Source organism: Schistocerca americana, chromosome 7 (genome assembly GCF_021461395.2).
Source record: "Schistocerca americana isolate TAMUIC-IGC-003095 chromosome 7, iqSchAmer2.1, whole genome shotgun sequence".
NCBI lineage: Eukaryota > Metazoa > Arthropoda > Insecta > Orthoptera > Acrididae > Schistocerca > Schistocerca americana.
The window spans coordinates 68283923-68303430 of NC_060125.1; the positions used below are offsets into that span (position 1 = coordinate 68283923).

At 41.3% G+C, this 19508-nt stretch overlaps 1 protein-coding gene and 1 non-coding gene across 2 annotated transcripts in view; one reads left to right on the plus strand and one right to left on the minus strand.

Moving 5' to 3' along the window:
• The first annotated feature begins 4504 nt into the window (after positions 1-4504).
• Positions 4505-19508, plus strand: part of LOC124621963 (acetylcholine receptor subunit beta-like 2) — a 294185-nt gene continuing 279181 nt past the window's right edge. Inside the window, exon 1 of the mRNA XM_047147491.1 lies at positions 4505-4604. Coding sequence (XP_047003447.1) covers positions 4547-4604 — 58 coding nt within the window. The 5' untranslated portion in view covers positions 4505-4546. The remainder of the gene's footprint in view (positions 4605-19508) is intronic.
• On the minus strand, positions 14494-14568 carry Trnat-ugu. Its single transcript has one exon. It is a non-coding gene; the product is annotated as a tRNA-Thr (tRNA).

The window sequence follows — 19508 nt, forward strand, 5'->3', positions numbered from 1 at the left end:
ACCGTAGCGGTCTCGCGGTTCCAGACTGCAGCGGCAGAACCGCGCGGCCACTTCGGCCGTATGTCGTGCCGTCATCAAGGGTACAAGAGCGAGCCTTCGGTTCTGAAAGCCCGTACCGATGATGTTTCGTTGAATGGTTCGCACGCTGACACTTGTTAATGGCCCAGCACTGAAATCTGCAGCAATTTGCGGAAGAGTTATTCTTTTGTCACGTTGAAAGATTCTCTTCAGTCGTTGTTGGTCCCGTTCTTGCAGGATTTTTCCTAGCCAGAGCTATGTCGCAGATTTGATTTTTTTCCGGAATCCTTATACTAGTATTTGCGGTACACTCGTGAAATAGTTATACGAAAAAATACCCACTTCATTGCTTCCACGGAGATGCTCGTACGCCAACTATAACACTACGTTCAAACTCACTCAAATCTTGATAACCTGCCATTGTAGCAGCAGTAACCGATCTAACAGCTGCTCCAAACACTCGCTGTCTTACACAGACGATGCCGACTGCAGCGCCGTCTTCTGTCTATTTACATATCTGTGTATTTGAATATGCTTGCCTATACCAGTTTCTTTGGCGCTTCAGTGTATTTTGCACAAGACCTGAAATTTTCGTAGATTTAAAGTCAGAAGAAAGCTTGTTTGTCTTCAAATACTGTTTTACCTATTCATATGTGTTTATCACCCGTACAAATGCACTGTTCGGGTATAAACATAATTGTATTCGTTTATAATAATATGTTGTACAGTAACTAATAAGTGAAAATACTAGAATTATTTTATCTCCCTATAGTTATACAAATATTTTGTGGGATGCGATAGAGCTCCTTTAATTCAAACCGTATTACACTAACATTTAGTATTTATTTACCGGAAGAAATAATTTACGTCAAATCTATCATTGCAATTGACTTCTTCTATGTATCTGTCCGATAGTGAGTGAATTGCATGGCACTAAGTAACAAACCATCAACCAGTAGTTTGACATTGTAATTTAACGTTTTCAGATTACTGAGAAACATTACTTTTCAGATTCTGGAGACGTTTTAGCTCTGTGGGAAACTGGCACCGTCCGGTGACCACCGTTGTACTTAGATTTCCAGCGATGCTCTAGAGAGACGTCGTTGTAATTAGAAGTAACAGCAGAAATCTGTTACACGACAACAATGTACCAATGAACACCAACTGAAAATCTTTCCTTGTTGCTGTTTCCAGATTGATATCTTATAGGTAACTGTCACGTAAGAAAGCTGGCACATAGTAGTCTCTCTCCGATACAGAATAGATACCGCCTGTTGCTTTAATACTATAAACGGTGATCATAACTGGCTGTGATAGACAGCTTCTACTGTTTCCATAAGCCAGCGTTTCCACTTCAGGATTTGCGTGCATCGACACATGCGATGTAGGGCTTCTGGCAATCACTTGGTCCGTCGGTATGTCACTGATAATTTAGTGACGACGGCTGAATAACTGAAAGGCTAGCTTATTTTGTGACGGTCTTTTTGTTGTGCCTATCCGCGACTGGAACTGTATGGTGAGTAGCAACTATCCTTTTTACACACTTCAAAAAAGGTTTGCATCACATCAGTTCGTGACGATAGACGTTGACTGTGGATATTGTATCACAGACACAGCTCCTTTGACTGTTCATAGATGTCACTAAACCCGCCCAAAGATATAAAAACCATGCATGAGCAGCGTCTATTAGACGGAGAGGTTACGACAGCCGATCAATTTTAGTCTTTCCACCAGGAAGGAAGTACATGGCTCGTGTTGTCTGTAGTTCAACCACGCCTAGACGGTATATACCGCCCTTCGATCTTGTCCGCGTTGTTACATTGTGTCAGGAAGGGCTCTCAACAAGGGAAATGTCAAGGTGTCTCGGAGTGAACCAAAGCGATGTTGTTCGGACATGGAGGAGATACAGAGAGACAGGAACTGTCGATGACACGCCTCACTCAAGCCGCCCAAAGGGTTACTACTGCAGTGGATGACGGTTACCTATGGATTACGGGTCGGAGGAACCCTGACGGCAACGCCACCATGCTGAATAATGCTTTTCGAGTAACCACATGACGTCGTGTTACGACTCAAACTGTTCGCTATAGGCTGCATGATGCCCAACTTCACTCCCGACGTCCATGGCGAGGTCCATCTTTGCAACCACGACAACATGCAGCGCGGTACGGATGGGCCCAACAACATGCCGAATGGACCGCTCAGGATTGGCATCACGTTCTCTTCACCTATGAGTGTCGCATATGCCTTCAACCAGACAATCGTTGTAGACGTTTGGAGGCAACCTGGTCAGGCTGAACGCCTTAGACACCCTGTCCAGCGAGTGCAGCAAGGTGGAGATTCCCTGCTGTTTTGTGGTGATTATGTGGGGCCGACGTACGCCGCTGGTGGTCATGGAAGGCGCCGTAACGGCTGTACGATACGTGAGTGCCATCCTCCGACCGATAGTGCAACCATACAGGCAGCATATTGGCGAGGCATTCGTCTACATGGACGCCCCTATCGTGCACAGCTTGTGAATGACTTCCTCCAGGATAACAACATCGCTCGACTAGAGTGGCCAGCATGTTCTCCAGACATGAACCCTATCGAACGTCCCTGGGATAGACTGAAAAGGGCTGTTTGTGGACGACGTGATCCACCAATCACTCTGAGGGATCTACGCCGAATTGCCGTTGAGGAGTGGGATAATCTGGACCAACAGTGCCTTGATGAACTTGTGGATAGTATGCCACGACGAATACAGTCATTCATCAATGCAAGAGGACGTGCTACCGGGTGTTAGAGGTACCTGTGTGTACAGCAGTCTGGACCACTACCTCTGAATATCTCGCTGTATGGTGGTACAACATGCAATGTGTGGTTCTCATGAGCAATAAAAAGGATGGAGTGATGTTTATGTTGATCTCTATTCCAATTTTCTGTAGAGGTTCCGGAACTCTCGGAACTGAGTTGCTGCAAAAATTTTTTTGATTGTGTATAATATTGTTAGGTTCCATCCTGGATATTCCATTGTTTGAAAGTAATATTAGAGATTTGTGAAAAGACATGACAATTAGAAAGTTTATTTTTCTTTTTACGAACTTCAATTTTTCTAACTGGACTGTAGTTTGTTTGACGGCGCAAACATAAACTGATATTATTGTTATTCTTTTTTTTTTAAATTTTGAATCTGTGGTCTTCTGACTCATTCGTTGCGGCACTCCACGAATTCGTTTCTAGTGCCAGCCCCTTCATTTCAGAGTATCACTTGCAACTAATACCCTCAATTATTTGTTGGATGTACTCCAAGCTGTGTCCTGTTTTTACCCTCTATAGCTCTCTCTAGTACCATGGTAGCTATTCCCTTCAACAAATGTCCTGTCATCATGTCCCTTCTTCATGACTGTGCTGCTTCCTTTGGCGACTCTCAGGAAAAGCTCCTCACTCTTATCAGTCTACCTAATTTTCAAAATCCTTCTACAGCACTTCATTTAAAACAACGAGATTCTCTTTATGATCATTCCACGGTCCGTGATACGCTGCCATCCAATGCTGTGGTCCAAACGTGCGTTCGCAGAAATTTCTTTCTCAAATTAAGGCCTATCCGTCATACTAGTAGCCTTCTCTTGGCCAGGATGCTATCTTTGCCTGCGCTAATATCCTTGTTTTCCTCGTTTCTTCGTCAGTCATGCGTTATTTTGCTTCCAAGATAGCATAATTTCTTACCAGTCTTGTTGTTAAGTGTATCTCTAGTGTCATTTCTGCTTCTTCTGATTACCTTCGCCTCTCTTGGATCCACATTCTGTGCTCATTAGACTGTTATTCAACGCGTCCTGCCATTCTCTTCAGTTTCATTCTCATCATCAGCGAATACGTCTTTCCCTATAGCTTTCTGCTAGATTTCTCAAAATTTTGAAAACCCTGCACCATTTTACACTGCGAAAACTTTTTTTCATGTTGACAAAACCTACTAGTGTGTCTTGCTTCCATTATCAATCGCAACATCAGAACTGTCTTTCTAGTGCCCTTACCTTTCCGAAAACCAAACTGCTCCTCAATCACTCTTTCTGTAGAATGGGTATAAGAAGCTTTATTGGACTAGGCATACACTTCCGAACAGTTGACAATCCATAAATGAAACTCTTGTAGAACCGTTAACATTGTCAAAGCACGCAAAACATATCAATCAGGCTTTTACTGCGGTGTATACAATAAATAATACGAAATTAAAATATTGTTTTGAAGACTGTAACGAATGGAAATGAAAATTTTGTGGAAATAAAATGCGTTATCATGTGTTGGGGAATAATGTAGTTCCGGTGCCTAGAGCAGCCGTGTTGAGGCGTGGCGCGGCACCTGTGGAGTACGTGGTATGGGAAGCGACCGAAAGATGGCTCTGCAGTAGCTGCACACGGTCTATTGATTGTAGCGCCATCTTTCGTGGATGCTGGGCGCTGGACCACCATAAACACAACTTGCTGTCCCGTAGCAGACCATAGTACGTGCCTTCCCGGTGAATATGGACTGAAGAAGCGTGGGTAGGAAAATGGCGAAGAGCGTTTTTCGTTTGTTGTCGCTCTCGTTCTTGTGGAATGGGGTGCTGGGTAAGTGAAAACATTGTAGGAAGTGTGTGCATGCTACGGTACGCAACTTAGTTACGCCTGTCTACGTGTCATTTATAGCAAAGAGCTGATTGGCCTTTTGTTCTTTCGTGTGTTTGGTGTTGGAATATGTAATTGGTTATGTAAGACAGTTCTACTAATATGTCACGTATGAGTAGTCCTATAGAACCTTCGGGTTTATTTACGAAACTCCGTTTACAGATTACCTCCGTCGAAGTTTCGAGCACTAAAACGCGTTTTCAAGCCCATGCAGAATCTTTCTCGTCACATTTGGCATTCTAGAAGAAATAAAATTCGGTTTGCAAGTAACAGTGACATTAATGTGTCACTATCTGAAAGAATACGTTTAATGTTTACAAAATGATACTATCACTTATCTCAATGTCATTCGAATTTGGTTTGTGTGCCTGGAGAGAATTCTTGTATTTTCGAAGCGCTAAAAATATTCCTTGGAGTTTCTGCATAACAGGAAATGTCGGTAACCGTCCTGTACGGAAAATGTTTAAAGAATATTGAAGCACGACATGACTGCTTGTGAGAATAAGACGACTTTCATTAGAATAAATTTCGTTGACAAATGTCACGCTTCAGAACTGCCAGTTGCGAATGTAATTACCTTCAACAGCACAGATAAAATATTAAGTATGCTAACGCTTTGTTACTAGTGTTCTCTTTTCTGCACTTGCACGTATATAATCGCTTTCATCCCTCTAAAACAGTGTTATCAGCCCCAAGAGACGAGAGTGCCGTAGTATTTACAGCCATTACTTCATAAAAAAGCGCATCAAATTGATGGGATGCACTCGCATTGAAACACTAATTTAAAACCGCCTCGCTGATCGTACTGACAGTCTATGTTCACACATCAGCTGTATAGACACAGTAATTAGCTAAGTGTCAAGTAACTGAGAAACTGTCATATTATCGCGAGAGTCCCATCACATATAGATAAGAAAATCTATGGTATGTAATGAAATTTTCATTTGCTGCGTGTTAGTAATCAAAGCTTATGTATTTTCTTTCAGGAATGGAGTAGTGCATGTCTGTTCACAGAAAGTGACGTAGACGTTGCATGATATTTTATTTTCCTGTTGCCTTTTCGTCTAGCTGTTGATGAAAAAGATGTAGTATATAATTCAGTGCCATGCTGAGAAACACTGTAAAAGATATTACAGTTCAAAATTATTTCAGAGTGTCACAGAACATTCTGTCTTCAAAATTAATGTGATTTGGTGTATCTTCTCGTGGTACAATTAGATATGGTGTGAAACTGTTAAGTGGTGACGCTGTTGTCTGCTGGAAAGTATTGTCGTTGGATTGTCCTGAGAAAATGCAGAAGGACTTGGACAAGATTTCGACGTCGTGTAAAGAATCGTCGCTCTTTTTAAAGTGTGTGAAATATAATGGCTAAAACATACAGAAGGAAATAGTGTCCTATTACAAGATTAGAGATACACATCTGGACCAAGTCACATTGTATGAGTATTTAGTCAAGACGTTAAGAAACTATGCAGAATGGGACGACCAAGCAAAATCAGTATTAGGAAAGGGGACTGAGGACTTAGATTTGTTTGAAGGCTCCGGGAAAGTACAGTGACTCTGTTAAACAAGTACTTTCCTTATTAACCTATGGCTCCAGCGTTCAAGGTCGTTAACACGTTGCCATAACAACATGACAACAAACATCTAACGAATACACAGATATGCGGGTAGGATAGCAGCAGACCAGTATAACCCATATGGAAGTCAAAGACAGAAGTTCGGGGGACTTAAAAAGGTATTCTTGGAACAAGGGGAACGTATTTCTCGGGAACCCTGTTGGGTACATTTAGAGTACCCGTATTACACGGGGACTGCGCAGTCATTCTATTGTCACAATCGTATATGTCACGCAGGATCATTAAAGTAAGATAAACGTGATTAGGCCGCGTGTAGAGGAATAGAGACAGTCGTTATCCACTGGCTCAGTATTCGAATACAATGGGGCAGTCTGTCGCTAAAATCGGTGAGAAGTTGCGTCCGCCACGTCATGTACAGTGAACTGCGGTATGTGCTGGCACATGTCGACGTCCGTCATTATAAAGCAGCAATGTTTCTTGGTAGTGGGAAATTCCCTATTTCTTTCAGCATATGGTTGTACCCGAACATTAACTCCATAGTTGCACCGAGCGAGGTGGCGCAGTGGTTAGACACTGGACTCGCATTCGGAAGGACGACGGTTCAATCCCGCGTCCGGCCATCCTGATTTAGGTTTTCCGTGATTTTTCTAAATCACTCCAGGCAAATGCCGGGATGGTTCCTCTGAAAGGGCACGGCCGACTTCCTTCCCCATCTTTCCCTAATCCGATGAGACCGATGACCACGCTGTCTGGTCTTCCCCAAACCAACCAACCAACCAACCATAGTTGCAAGTTCACTGGCTCTCCTCTACAAATTGAAATGACTAGGGTTCGCAAAAAATCATTTGATGAAAGTTAAACGTGATGGGAAGCAACAAAGTATATTGAGAATTTTAAAAATATTTCTGCAGGATAATTGAAAACTTATGATACAGTGCTGGAGGTTGTGGATGGGACTTAGTAGATCATAGGAGCCCATGTCTGGAAACAGTTCGTTTCCATGTTACACGGAAAACGAGACGCATAGATTTTACTCCTATTTACTGTGATATTACAACAGTTGTTCGATATGAGGACCAACAAGTTCGGTGCAAACAATGTATCTGCACAAAATGTTTGCGTAAACTCTGTCTAATATGCGTTGGTGTATGGTGAATCACTTTTACCACAGCCTTGATCCGTGAGACCAGATCATCCTCGGACTGGACAGAGGTGGCGCAGTGGTTAGCACACTGGACTCTCATTCGGTACGTTGACGGTTAAAATCCGCGTCCGACCATCCTGATTTGAATTTTCCATGATTTCCCTAAATCGCTCCACGCACATAACCGGATGGTTTCTTTGAAATGGCACGGCCCATCTCCCTCCGCTCTTTGTGCTCTGTCTCTAATGTTCTCGATGTCGAAGGGACGTTCAACCCAATCTTCCTTTCTTCCGACTGAACAGGGGTCTCGTAAACAAGACTCTTCATGTGGCCACATAACAAAGGGTCCAAAGGGGTTAAAGTGGGGATCCTGATGCCTAAGCATGTGGTCCACCTCGACCGATCCACCTGTCCCCGTAGACTACGTTCAGGTGGTTTCGGATGCGAAGTGAAAAATGCACTGCCGCACCATGCTGGAACCACGTTTCGTGCCGAATGTCCTATGGCACACCTTTCAAAAACTCCGGCAGCATTTTTTGCAGGAATATCAAGCATGTGGCACCCGCAGGTTGGGGTGGAAAGATGTACAGCCTAAACATACGGCAATCACAGATACCCGGTCAGATACTGATACCGAAGGTGTGCTGAAATCTTCATTTACACGTGGCTTTGAGGTTTCCTTGATCCCAGATGTGGCTATTTTGAGCATTCAGAACACCTTCCCTATCGAAATGCATTTGGTCGGCGCACAAAATTCGCCTTGAAAACTGAGGAAAGTCTACACAACGGTGTAAAAACCACAGAAATTGACAAAAGGGTACCAATTGAAGTTTGGTACCCTTGCTTTATCAACTGCGAAAAGCCACAGTATCTTGTCCTATACCTATATCCCTTCTTTGCTGTATTAACGTGGCTTTGTCAGCCAAAATTCGATCTGCAGCATGATGTTCTGCGAAACATTGAAAAAGCATCTGGCTTACGATGTTAAGGGGACTAACTTACTTGACGAGGTCTGCAAGGATCATTATTTAATGTATGCTGAAAATCAGTTTCGTTCCAAGTCAATAGAAACTGTGTCGATGAATATGTTCAACTGGCAGTTCATTGAGTATACTACCACCTCCTTTATTGATGTGATTTCTAGCACTGATGGTACGCTACTGCACTGGCTAAGGTTTGCATACCCTGTTATATAGCAAATCATGTGCACGTTTTGTGATGCTGGAAAGCCAAGCGGATTCACTAAAGCCCTGTTCCCGTGACGCCTTACAATATGCTCTACAAGGAACACATCTTAAAGGACAGTGTTGGTGAAGAAATTCAGGGGAGTCTTACACAGAGGAATTACAGAAGAAGTTCTGAAGTGGGCCTAAGTTCTCGGGTTTGTCGTCTGTACTTTGTACGTAGTAGATATAACCATCTACCAGTTAGGAAGATAAGACTTATCAAATGCAGTGTTGTAGTTCGAAAAGTGCACCATATCAACTAGGGTGAACTTCTGCTTGTGCGGATTCACCATCTTAATATGACTGTGTGCTGTATTTAGAAGTTCATTGGCATGTACACTGATATGCCTCATCTTAATTGTATGATATTCGATTCGATTATAGTTCCCAATAATTTGCGGAAGAATGCAAAGCCATTTGTATGAATCACGAAGACTGAATTGCATCCACATGTGGATTTTGGTGTTTCTACATCTACATCCATACTCGGCAAGTCACCTGACGGTGTGTGGCGGATGGTACCTTGAGTACCTCTATCGGTTCTCCCTTCTATTCCAGTCTCTTATTTTTCGTGGAAAGAAGGATTGTCGGTATGCCTCTGTGTGGGCTCTAATCTCTCTGATTTTATCCTCATGGTCTCTTCGCGAGATATACGTAGGAGGGAGCAATATACTGCTTGACTCTTCGGTGAAGGTATGTTCTCGAAACTTTAACAAAAGCCCGTACCGAGCTACTGAGCGTCTCTCCTACAGAGTCTTCCACTGGAGTTTATCTATCATCTCCGTAACGCTTTCGCGATTACTAAATGATCCTGTAACGAAGCGCGCTGCTGTCCGTTGGATCTTCTCTATCTCTTCTATCAACCCTATCTGGTACGGATCCCATACTGCTGTTCAGATGCTCCACAATACTCGTTTTCATGTGGGAGAGTGTCGAATAGTGGTTTATTCTGTGTCGATCCATTACTAACTTGAAATACTTATTGTAAAATTCACCTCCTTGATCAGGATGCAGGTTGTCAGGACACTGATTGGTAAAAGTGTGCAGAAATTGCTCAAGAACCTGTGCAACATCCATCCCAATTTTTTCTTCACGGAAAGAGCCAACGCGAATTTGGAATACATATCTATGATAGTTAAAATAGAAGGTGAGCCAGGAGGGAAGGTACATGCTTTGAGGGTCATGGTATTGGTGATTCTGAACAAAAAATTTCAGAAGAAGATGCTCCCTATTCCTAACCATATTGTTGCTGTTGTGTTCTTCATCCTACATCCTGAATCTGCTTAGTCTATTCATCTCTTGGTCTCCCTCTACGATTTTTACACTCCACGCTTCCCTCCAGTACTAAGTTGGTGATCCCATGATCCAGCAGAACGTGTCCTAACAGTCTTTCCCTTCTTCTGGTCAAGTTATGCAACAGATTCCTCTTCTCCCCAATTCTGTTCAGTATCTCCTCATTAGATACGTGCTCTACCCAACTAATCTTCAGTATTCTTGTGTAGCACCACATTTCAAAAGCTTCTATTCTCTTGTTGTATTCACTTTTTATCGTTCATGTTTCACTCCCATACTTGGCTACACTCTATACAAATACTTTCAGCAAAGACTTCCTGACACTTAAATCTATACTCGATGTTAACAATTTCTCTTCTTCACTAACGATTTCCTTGCCATCGCCAGTCTACATTTTATATCCTCTCTACTTCTACCATCATCAGTTATTTTGCTCCCCAAATAGCAAAATTCCTTTACTATTTTAAGTGTCTCATTTCCTAATCTGATTTCCTCAGCATCACCCGAGTTAACTCGACTACATTTCATTAGCCTCGTTTTGATTTTGTTGATGTTTATCTTTTATCCTCCTTTCAAGACACTGTCCATTCCGTTCAACTGTTCTTCCAAGTCCTTTGCTGTCTCTAACAGAATTACATTGTCATCAGCGAACCTCAATGTTTTTTTTCTTCTTCATGGATTTTAATCCCTATTCCAAATATTTCTTTTTTTCCTTTGCTGCTTGCCCAATATGCAGATTGAATCACGTCGGGATAGGCTACAACCCTGTCTCACTCCCTTCTGAACCACTGCTTCCCTTTCGTGCCCCTCGACTCTTATAACTGGCATCTGGTTTCTGTACAAATTGTAAATAGCCTTTCGCTCCCTGTATTTTACCCCTGCCACCTTCAGAATTTAAAAGACAGTGTTCCAGTCAACATTGTCAAAAGCTTTCTCTAAGTCTAAAAATGCTATAAACGTAAGTTTGCCTTTCCTTTATCTTCTAAGATAAGTCGTAGGGTCAGTATTGCCACACGTGTTCCTATATTTCTATGGAATCCAAACTGGTCTTCTCCGAGGTCAGCCTCTACCAGTTTTTCCATTCGTCTGTAAGGAATTCGTGTCAGTATTTTGCAACAGCGGCGTATTAAACTGATAGTTCGGTAATTTTTACACCTAACAGCATCTATTTTCCTTGGAATTGGAATTGTATTCTTTTTGAAAGTTGAGCGTATTTCGCCTGTCTCATATATTTCGCTCACCAGATGGAAGAGTTTTGTCATGGCTGGCTCTCCCAAGGCTATGAGAAGTTCTAACAGAATGTTGTCTACTCCGGGGGCCTTGTTTCGACTTACGTCTTTCAGTGCTCTGACAAATTCATCATGCCTTATCATATCTCCCATCTCGTCTTCATCTACGTCCTCTTTCATTTCTATAATATTGCCCTCAATTACATCGTCCTTGTATAGACCGGTCAATATACTCCTTTCACCTTCCTGTTTCCCTTATTTACTTAGGATTGCTTTTCTGTCTGAGTTCTTGACATCCATAGCATCTATTTTACCCTTAGCGACATATACTTCCTTACTTTCGTCCTCTAGCCATTTCTGCTTGACCATTTTGCATTTCCTGTCGATTTCATTATTGAAACGTTTGTATTTCTTTTCCCCTGCTTGATTTACTGCATTTTTATATTTACTCCTTTCGTCAATTAAGTTCGATATCTCTTGTGTTACGCAAGGATTCTTGCTAGTCCTTGTCTTTTTACCTACTTCATCCTCTACTGCCTTCACTATTTCATCTCTCAAAGCTAATCATTCTTCTTCTACTGTATTCCTTTGCCCTGTCCTTGTCAATCGTTCTCTAATGCTCCCTCTGAAACTCTCTATAACCTCTGGTTCTTTCTTTTTATCCAGGTTCCATCTCCTTAAATTCCTACCTTTTTGCAGTTTCTCCAGTTTTAATCTATAGTTCATAACCAATAAATTTTGGTCAGAGTCCATATCTGCCTCTATAAATGTCTTACAGTTTAAAACCTGATTCCGAAATCTTTGTCTTACCATTATGTAATCAATCTGAAACCTTCTGGTGTCTCAGGTCTCTTCCATGTACACAACCTTCCTTCATGATATTTAAACCAAGCGTTAGCGATGATTAAATTATGCTGTGTGCAAAATTCTACCAGGCGGCTTTCTCTTTCATTTCTTACCCCTCAGTCCATATTCATCTACTACGATTCCATCTATTCCTTTTCCTACTATCGAATTAGAGTTCCCCATGACTATTAAATTTTCGTCTTCTTCAACTCTCTGAATAGTTTCTTTGATCACATCATACATTTCTTCAATATCTTCATTATTTGCGGAGCTAGTTACTGTATAAACCTGTGCTATTGTGGTAGGCGTGGGCTTCGTGTCTATCTTGGCTACAATAATGCGTTCAGTATGCTGTTCGTAGTAGCTTATTCGCGTTTCTATTTTTTGTATTAATTATTAAACCTACTCCTGCATTACCCCTATTTGATTTTGTATTTATAACTCTGTATTCACCTGACCAGCAGTCTTGTTCCTTCGGCCACCGAAAATCACTAATTCCCACTATATCTAACTTTAACCTGTCCATTTCCCTTTATAAATTTTCTAACCTACCTGTCCGATTAAGGGATCTGAGATTCCACGCTCCGATACCTATTTGTTTCTCCTGCTCACGTTGTTAACGTCGTCCTGAATAGTTCCCGCTCGGATATCCGATTGGGGGCCTATTTTACCGCTGAAGTATTTTACAGAAGAGTACTTCATCATCATTTAACCGTACAGTAAAGCTGCATGGCCGTCGGGAAAAATTACGACAATAGCTTCCCTTGCTTTCAGCTGTTCGCAGTACCAGAATAACAATGCTGTTTTGGTTGATGTTACAATGCCAGCTCAATCAGTAATCCTGACTGTTGCCCCTGCAACTACTGAAAAGACTGTTGCCCCTCTTCAGGAACCACACGTTTGTCTGGCCTCTCTACAGATACTCTCTGTTGTGGTTGCAGCACCTACGGTACAGCTACCTGTAACTCTGAGGCTAGGTCCATGGTTCATGGAGGGGGGGGGGGAGTGGAGGGGGGAGGGGATCTGATGATTAGCTGTTTGAAAATCACAAGTGCCATTTGCACGTCCTTCTTCACTAGCACTCACATACAAATATATCCTAAGCCACATTAGGCTATATGGTGTTGTCTTTACTATCCATTTCAATGCACACTTCACTTGTGCCAGTGGCACAGTACCTCAGAGAAACGTATTCTGGTTACTGGATTGATGAATGTGGAGCCATTTCTTGGCCACTAAGGTCACCCAATCTGACTCCATTCTATTAAAGTTTGTGGGGTTTCCTTAAGAGGGAATTCCACAAGTGCAAACTGAACAAAAAGGAGGAACTTTTTGCCCATATTTTACATGAGTGTGCTCAAGTAAAGGAACATGTGAAAGAGCTCAGATCAGCACCACAGCAGCTGGCAAAATACGTTGATGTTGATGGTGGACTTTCTGAACATATTTTTTGGAGGAAATGTTCACAAGTAAAGGAAGCATTAGATCACAGTGCTTCATTTACTAGTAACTGCGTTGCTCCTGTTCGCCATTGTTTTCATTAGTTTCCTCAGGAACTGTTAAGGACAGCACATATGTTTGTGTGATGTTTATTGTTCGGAATCACTAATACTATCACTCCTCACCTTTCCTTCCGACTCACCCTGTATATTTGAACCGTTTATTAGACCGTGAATGTTTTCTCAGAACCTGCTGAAATGTTGCTGTTGATATTAACCAGAGTATCAATTCCGTGAATGTCTCTTTCAGTCATTTGTTCGTAATTACTTTAACCTTTAAATTTTCTGTTTCCGCTCTCGCATCGCCACTCGAAGTTGTCGTCCTGCTATGCAGTGTCACTTCCAAGTGCGTCGAACTTCACTATCTGTGGGAAAGCGCTGTGATAATGGAAGATTATGTTCGCAACCCACTAGCTACAACATCACTCAGTCACTTCTTACCGAAATCCTTCTGTACGTAACAGTCCCCACAACATTTTCAACATACCAGCTAACACATGCACGTCTAAGCTCTCAATAATCAAGCTGGTCGACAGGCAGATCGTTAGTATCCCAAAGTCAACAAGAAAGTAATGAATCAATTAAGTAATTCCATGTAATCTTATTTTGTTTTTCTTTTCTGAACAACAGCCATTGTTGTCCCGACCTCTCCTTCTTTGGCATCCCTGGCACCCAAAGTCGTAAGATCAAAGTGTAGATGGCTCCTCCTCACCAGTATAAACACTCGCTCTCCGTCACGCCTTGTGGCTGTAATGTTCTTACAACTGCATTTGTATCCGATCATAAATAAAAAATGCGCGCACAGTATGCGCTCTTCCTTTCCACTGTGCCGATGCAAGATGATGGTGCAGAATCCTTAATTTATATGAAGATGGTATCCGTTCTTTCGGACATGTCCAAAAGAACAAATACCATCGGTGGCCATGCAACGTTCTAGAATGAAATGATAATGAAATAAAGACCCTACGCTATCGACAGGCGTTGATATACACCAACGGGGACAGTTGAAAATGTACGCCTCGACCGGGGCTCGAACCCGGGATCACCTGCTTACATGGCAGACGCTCTATCCATCTGAGCTACCGAGGGCACTGAAGATAGTGCGACTGCAGGGATTTATCCCTTGCACGCTACCCGTGAGACCAACATTCCCAACTTAATGTCCACACACTAGATTCGTAGTGCCCCTGTCCATTACACTCATTACTTGCAGCAGACAATCTTACTGAGTCCTGTAAGAGTTCGCTGAGGATGGTATCTATTCTTTCGGACATGTCCGAAAGAACAGGACCTGTTGCTACCTTGATCAGCAACATGTACCACCACAGATCCCCCGCCTAAGAAGAAAGGTCTCGTGTAGAATAATATAAATAACTAATCACAGTACTGAATAACTTTGACTTTCCATAAATTACCTTCATGTACCCATCAAGAGCAACTTAACACAAAGCGTTATTGCCATTCCTTCCACAACAAACTACTCACATTCAGATATTTTCAGTTAACCATTTTTCCATTTCTAATTCCTCAGTGCATCAGATACAAGTGTTGATCTCTTTGTGTTAATGTATGATAGTTATTGTTTCATAATTTATACTGATTCATCACGAGGCATACCCTTCATGGATTATCTTTCACCGTACGTCACATTCTACGTCTCAGCGAACGATGTTTCAAACAGAATATAGCCACAGTTTAATGAACGACTTTAAAAGAAAATTCTTGAGACTGCATATCGCTTTCCTTCAAAATATGTTCCTAGCCGTAGAAACAAATTAGAAACATTTTCCATGACTGTTTAGGCTCTTGTTTTTATTTATTGATAATGGATAATTTCCTGTAACTACTTTGTAACAACATAGTTCCCTCAGTTTTTCTGATGCACAACTTTCCAACCTTTTAGTTACCATAAGGAGTTACATGATTACATTACCATTTACTCTTATTCTCCTGTCTTAAAATCTCATTTTTGCCTTCATACAACATTCACAGAAACACGGTGATACAATGAAATCACCCTTGCCCAGTTACATCCTTACGCTTCAATTATTTTCGAGAGTAATTCTTTAAATTTTCTTTCTGTTATTTTACAGTTTCATAATCGATTTACTCTCATCTAATCCTCTGGACAGACACTGGAAACATACTTTCTAATATCTGCGACGCAAGTGTTTTCCTGGATACACCTGACCACAGATTAGACTGCCTGTCCTTTATTTATTGACTCCCTATAGATCCGGATGAACTTCAACTAAAAAAATGTGTAATAGTATGTGCAGTTTCTGACCTCTCCTCTGCACTGTTACCAATGTTGAAGTTTCTCCTTTGCACAGTGGACTTACCAGGCTATGAAACACATTAGCTTTTTTATACTCTTTCTAATTCGTACTACGTTGTTAACCTACATATTCTAAAATCATTCGCATTGAGCCATTTGTTTCTTCTTATTTTCAAGGACTGTTTTGTTTTACGCTAACAAATGTTTACTGCAACGTTCGTATCTCGCATGTAGTTGTGACACATTCATCATATTAGCCAAGCGCCAAGAGTTGCCACATACTCTTACCTCTGTCTTACTTTCTTACGTCCTGTATTAACATGTTAGGACGTCATAATACCCTTAGCCAGAGTCGTGCGTACTGCAATTCAACTTCCCCGCTGAAAATGTGACATTCCTAACATATGCCTTTAAGTTCAAATGGCTCTGAGCACTATGGGACTTAACTTCTGAGGTCATTAGTCCCCTAGAACTTAGAACTACTTAAACCTAACTAACCTAAGGACATCACACACATCCATGCCTGAGGCAGGATTCGAACCTGCGACAGTAGCGATCACGCGGTTCCAGACTGTAGCGCTTAGAACCACTCGGCCACACTTGGCCGGCTGCCTTTAAGTACGATTGAATTAATTTTAACTGTCTGTGCCATCTGTCTATGTCCGTGCATTATAAGTATATTATAAGCGTGTTAAGACGGAGGATATTGTTGGTACTTCTGTCGGAGGAGAAAGAAAGAGAAAGAAAAAGAATGGGCGTGTGAAGATCAAAGAAAGAAAGATGATAGACCCCAAAGACTGATTCCTTTCACACCCACTACCCCACACTCCCCTATCTGATGAGTAATTCACCGTGACGTCGGAGGACAAAGAGTGGTCGGCATGCCCTACAGTAGCGACTTGTCATGGTTTCACTCATACAGGCCCTGGTGAGTGATCTTAACGCACCCCCCATTGACAATCTGTACAGCTATGGCATTACACGTTAGTCATCAGTCAGTTGTAGTCGGGCGTCTTAACCTCACTGTCAACAGCATACTATCATGTGAAGCATATCTACGTATTTACGAAATTACACAGTATATTCCGTTATGTAATTTGTAATGTTAATGTTTTGTACGATTTATTCCTTTGCTCTGTGGGCAATTATACATTCATTATGTGTTTATTGCTACTGCTGCACTTGATAATGTGTAGCAGTTGTCGCAGGGAATACAGATCCTCTACAGAGGATGAGGTTCTCCTGCGATTATGAATTTCTTTAATGTATCAATATTGGAAAGTCCTTTCTCTTGATCTTTTTTGGATGCACCAAAAATACTACTTTAGAATCTGGCATCCCTTCTATCTTAAAAGGTCCACTACATCTAGGAAAAAACTTACGCATGTCCTTCTTTAAGTTCAGCTCTGACAGAATTCTCTCCCTCATTATATTTCGTTATTCGTAATTCTACTTGTGCATGTAGTCTATCATCTACTATCTTATGTACTTCTTTTGACTCCATCTTTCTTAAAGTAGGCCATTTAAATACTTTTAATAATCACTCATTAATAAAGTTCTTATTCAGTACTTCTACAGGGGATAGCTCTGTTAACATATCTGGGAGCTCATTGGAACTTAAGGATCATCTGCGCCCAAGTTGTATGCCCATGAGAACAATATGTCCCGCATAAATGTCAAATTTCTTTCATGACTCGTTCACATGGGTTTGATTTTGGGTGGTACTTAGGTATGCAAATATGTGTATCTCCTTTCCATGTTAAGAATTCTCAGTATGCAAATATGTCTATCTCCTTCCCATGCCAAGAATTCTTTGAAATTGTTACTGATAAACTGTGACCAACTACACGTTTACAACCTCCATGGTTTTCCTACATCCACAAAATATTCTGTAAAGTTGTTTATTGCAGAAGTGTCGTTGTTTGCTTAACTGAATATGTTGTTGTTCTTATTGTGGTCTTCAGTCCTGAGACTGTTTTGATGCAGCTCTCCATGCTACTCTATCCTGTGCAGGCTTCTTCATCTCCCAATACGTACTGCAGCCTACATCCTTCTGAATCTGTTTAGTGTATTCATCTCTTGGTCTCCCTCTACGATTTTTACCCTCCACGCTGCCCTCCAATATTAAATTGGTGATCCCTTGATGCCTCAGAACATGTCCTACCAACCGATCCCTTCTTCTTGTCAAGTTTGCCACAAACTCCTCTTCTCCCCAATCCTGTTCAATACTTCCTCATTAGCTACGTGGTCTACCCATCTAATCTTCAGCATTCTTCTGTAGCACCACATTTCAAAGGCTTCTATTCTCTTCTTGTCCAAACTATTTATCGTCCATATTTCACTTCCATACATGGCTACACTCCATACAAATACTTTCAGAAACGACTTCCTGACACTTAAATCTATACTCGATGTTAACAAATTTCTCTTCTTCAGAAATGCTTTCCTTGCCATTGCCAGTCTCCATTTTATATCCTCTCTACTTCGACCGTCAACAGCTATTTTGCTCCCCAAAGAGCAAAACTCCTTTACTACTTTAAGCGTCTCATTTCGTAATCTAATTCCCTCAGCATCGCCCGACTTAATTCGACTACATTCCATTATCCTCGTTTTGCTAATATAACTTTACGTATTTGCACCAACGTTCCACCAAGATAAAAATGCATGTCACTTCTCCCCTTACTTTCACTAATTGACCAAAAAACATGCAGCTGCTATACCATATAGTGCCTTTGGAACTACAGGATACCATACACTGTTTGTGAGACGTAAAAGTTATTTTCTGTGATCCTGATATACCACACATATTCTTGATATTTTTCTTATCTTTCTACTGAAATTCTTAAAACAGTAGAATTTACTCGGATGTTTGATACACTTTTACATCCCAAAATGCTTATAGTCTTTGCGTATAAACAATATGAGGTCACTCTGCCCAGTTTGTGGCAACAATAACCTCCACTATCATTTATCAATTTGTAATCTTCTAAACAGTGCATCCCCACCTATCGACCAGAAAGCTTTATCTTCTAATAATAATGATGCCTGTTCACTTCCGTCTCGCTTATTACCAAAATATTCATCGGTTTTTACACGTTTTATTCACAATGCCAGTCTCCCCACTTCATCATTAGTGTAGATTATCTTCAGAAAATTAATTGAAAAGAGAAGTACTGGTTCGCCAGTACATTTAATGTCATTTATGCCTAATGGTAGTCGTGACAATACATATGGTACTATATTCTCTGAACTTTATGTAATTTATTTCTATATGATATTCTTGTAGACATAAGACCCAACCCGTTTATCTTCTATGTAATACTCTGCTTTCAATAAGAAAGGCTGAGGCTTGGTGGCCCATATATACTATGATCTTACATCCCCCATGAGTATTTGAAACTTCGGTATTCTCCATACAATTGCCGACAATACCTTCTCTGTCACTATGTAGAGAAAGCTACTGTCCTATGATCTCTTAATGTTGGATCCCACTGTCCTTGAAACAATTCACAGGTAATATTATACTCAGAAGCATCTGCTGTTAAGTTAAAACCTCCATGCGTTGCTGGAAACTCCAGGTAGGAATATCAACAGTGTAGGAAAAGTCAGATTGCTACTTACCGTAAAGAAGACACGTTAAGCTGCAGACAGGCATAATTAAAAGACACTTACATAAAGCTTTCGGCCACAGCCTTCTTCAGAAAAGGAGAAACACACACCATTCATACACGCAGGAAAGCACACGTCATGCA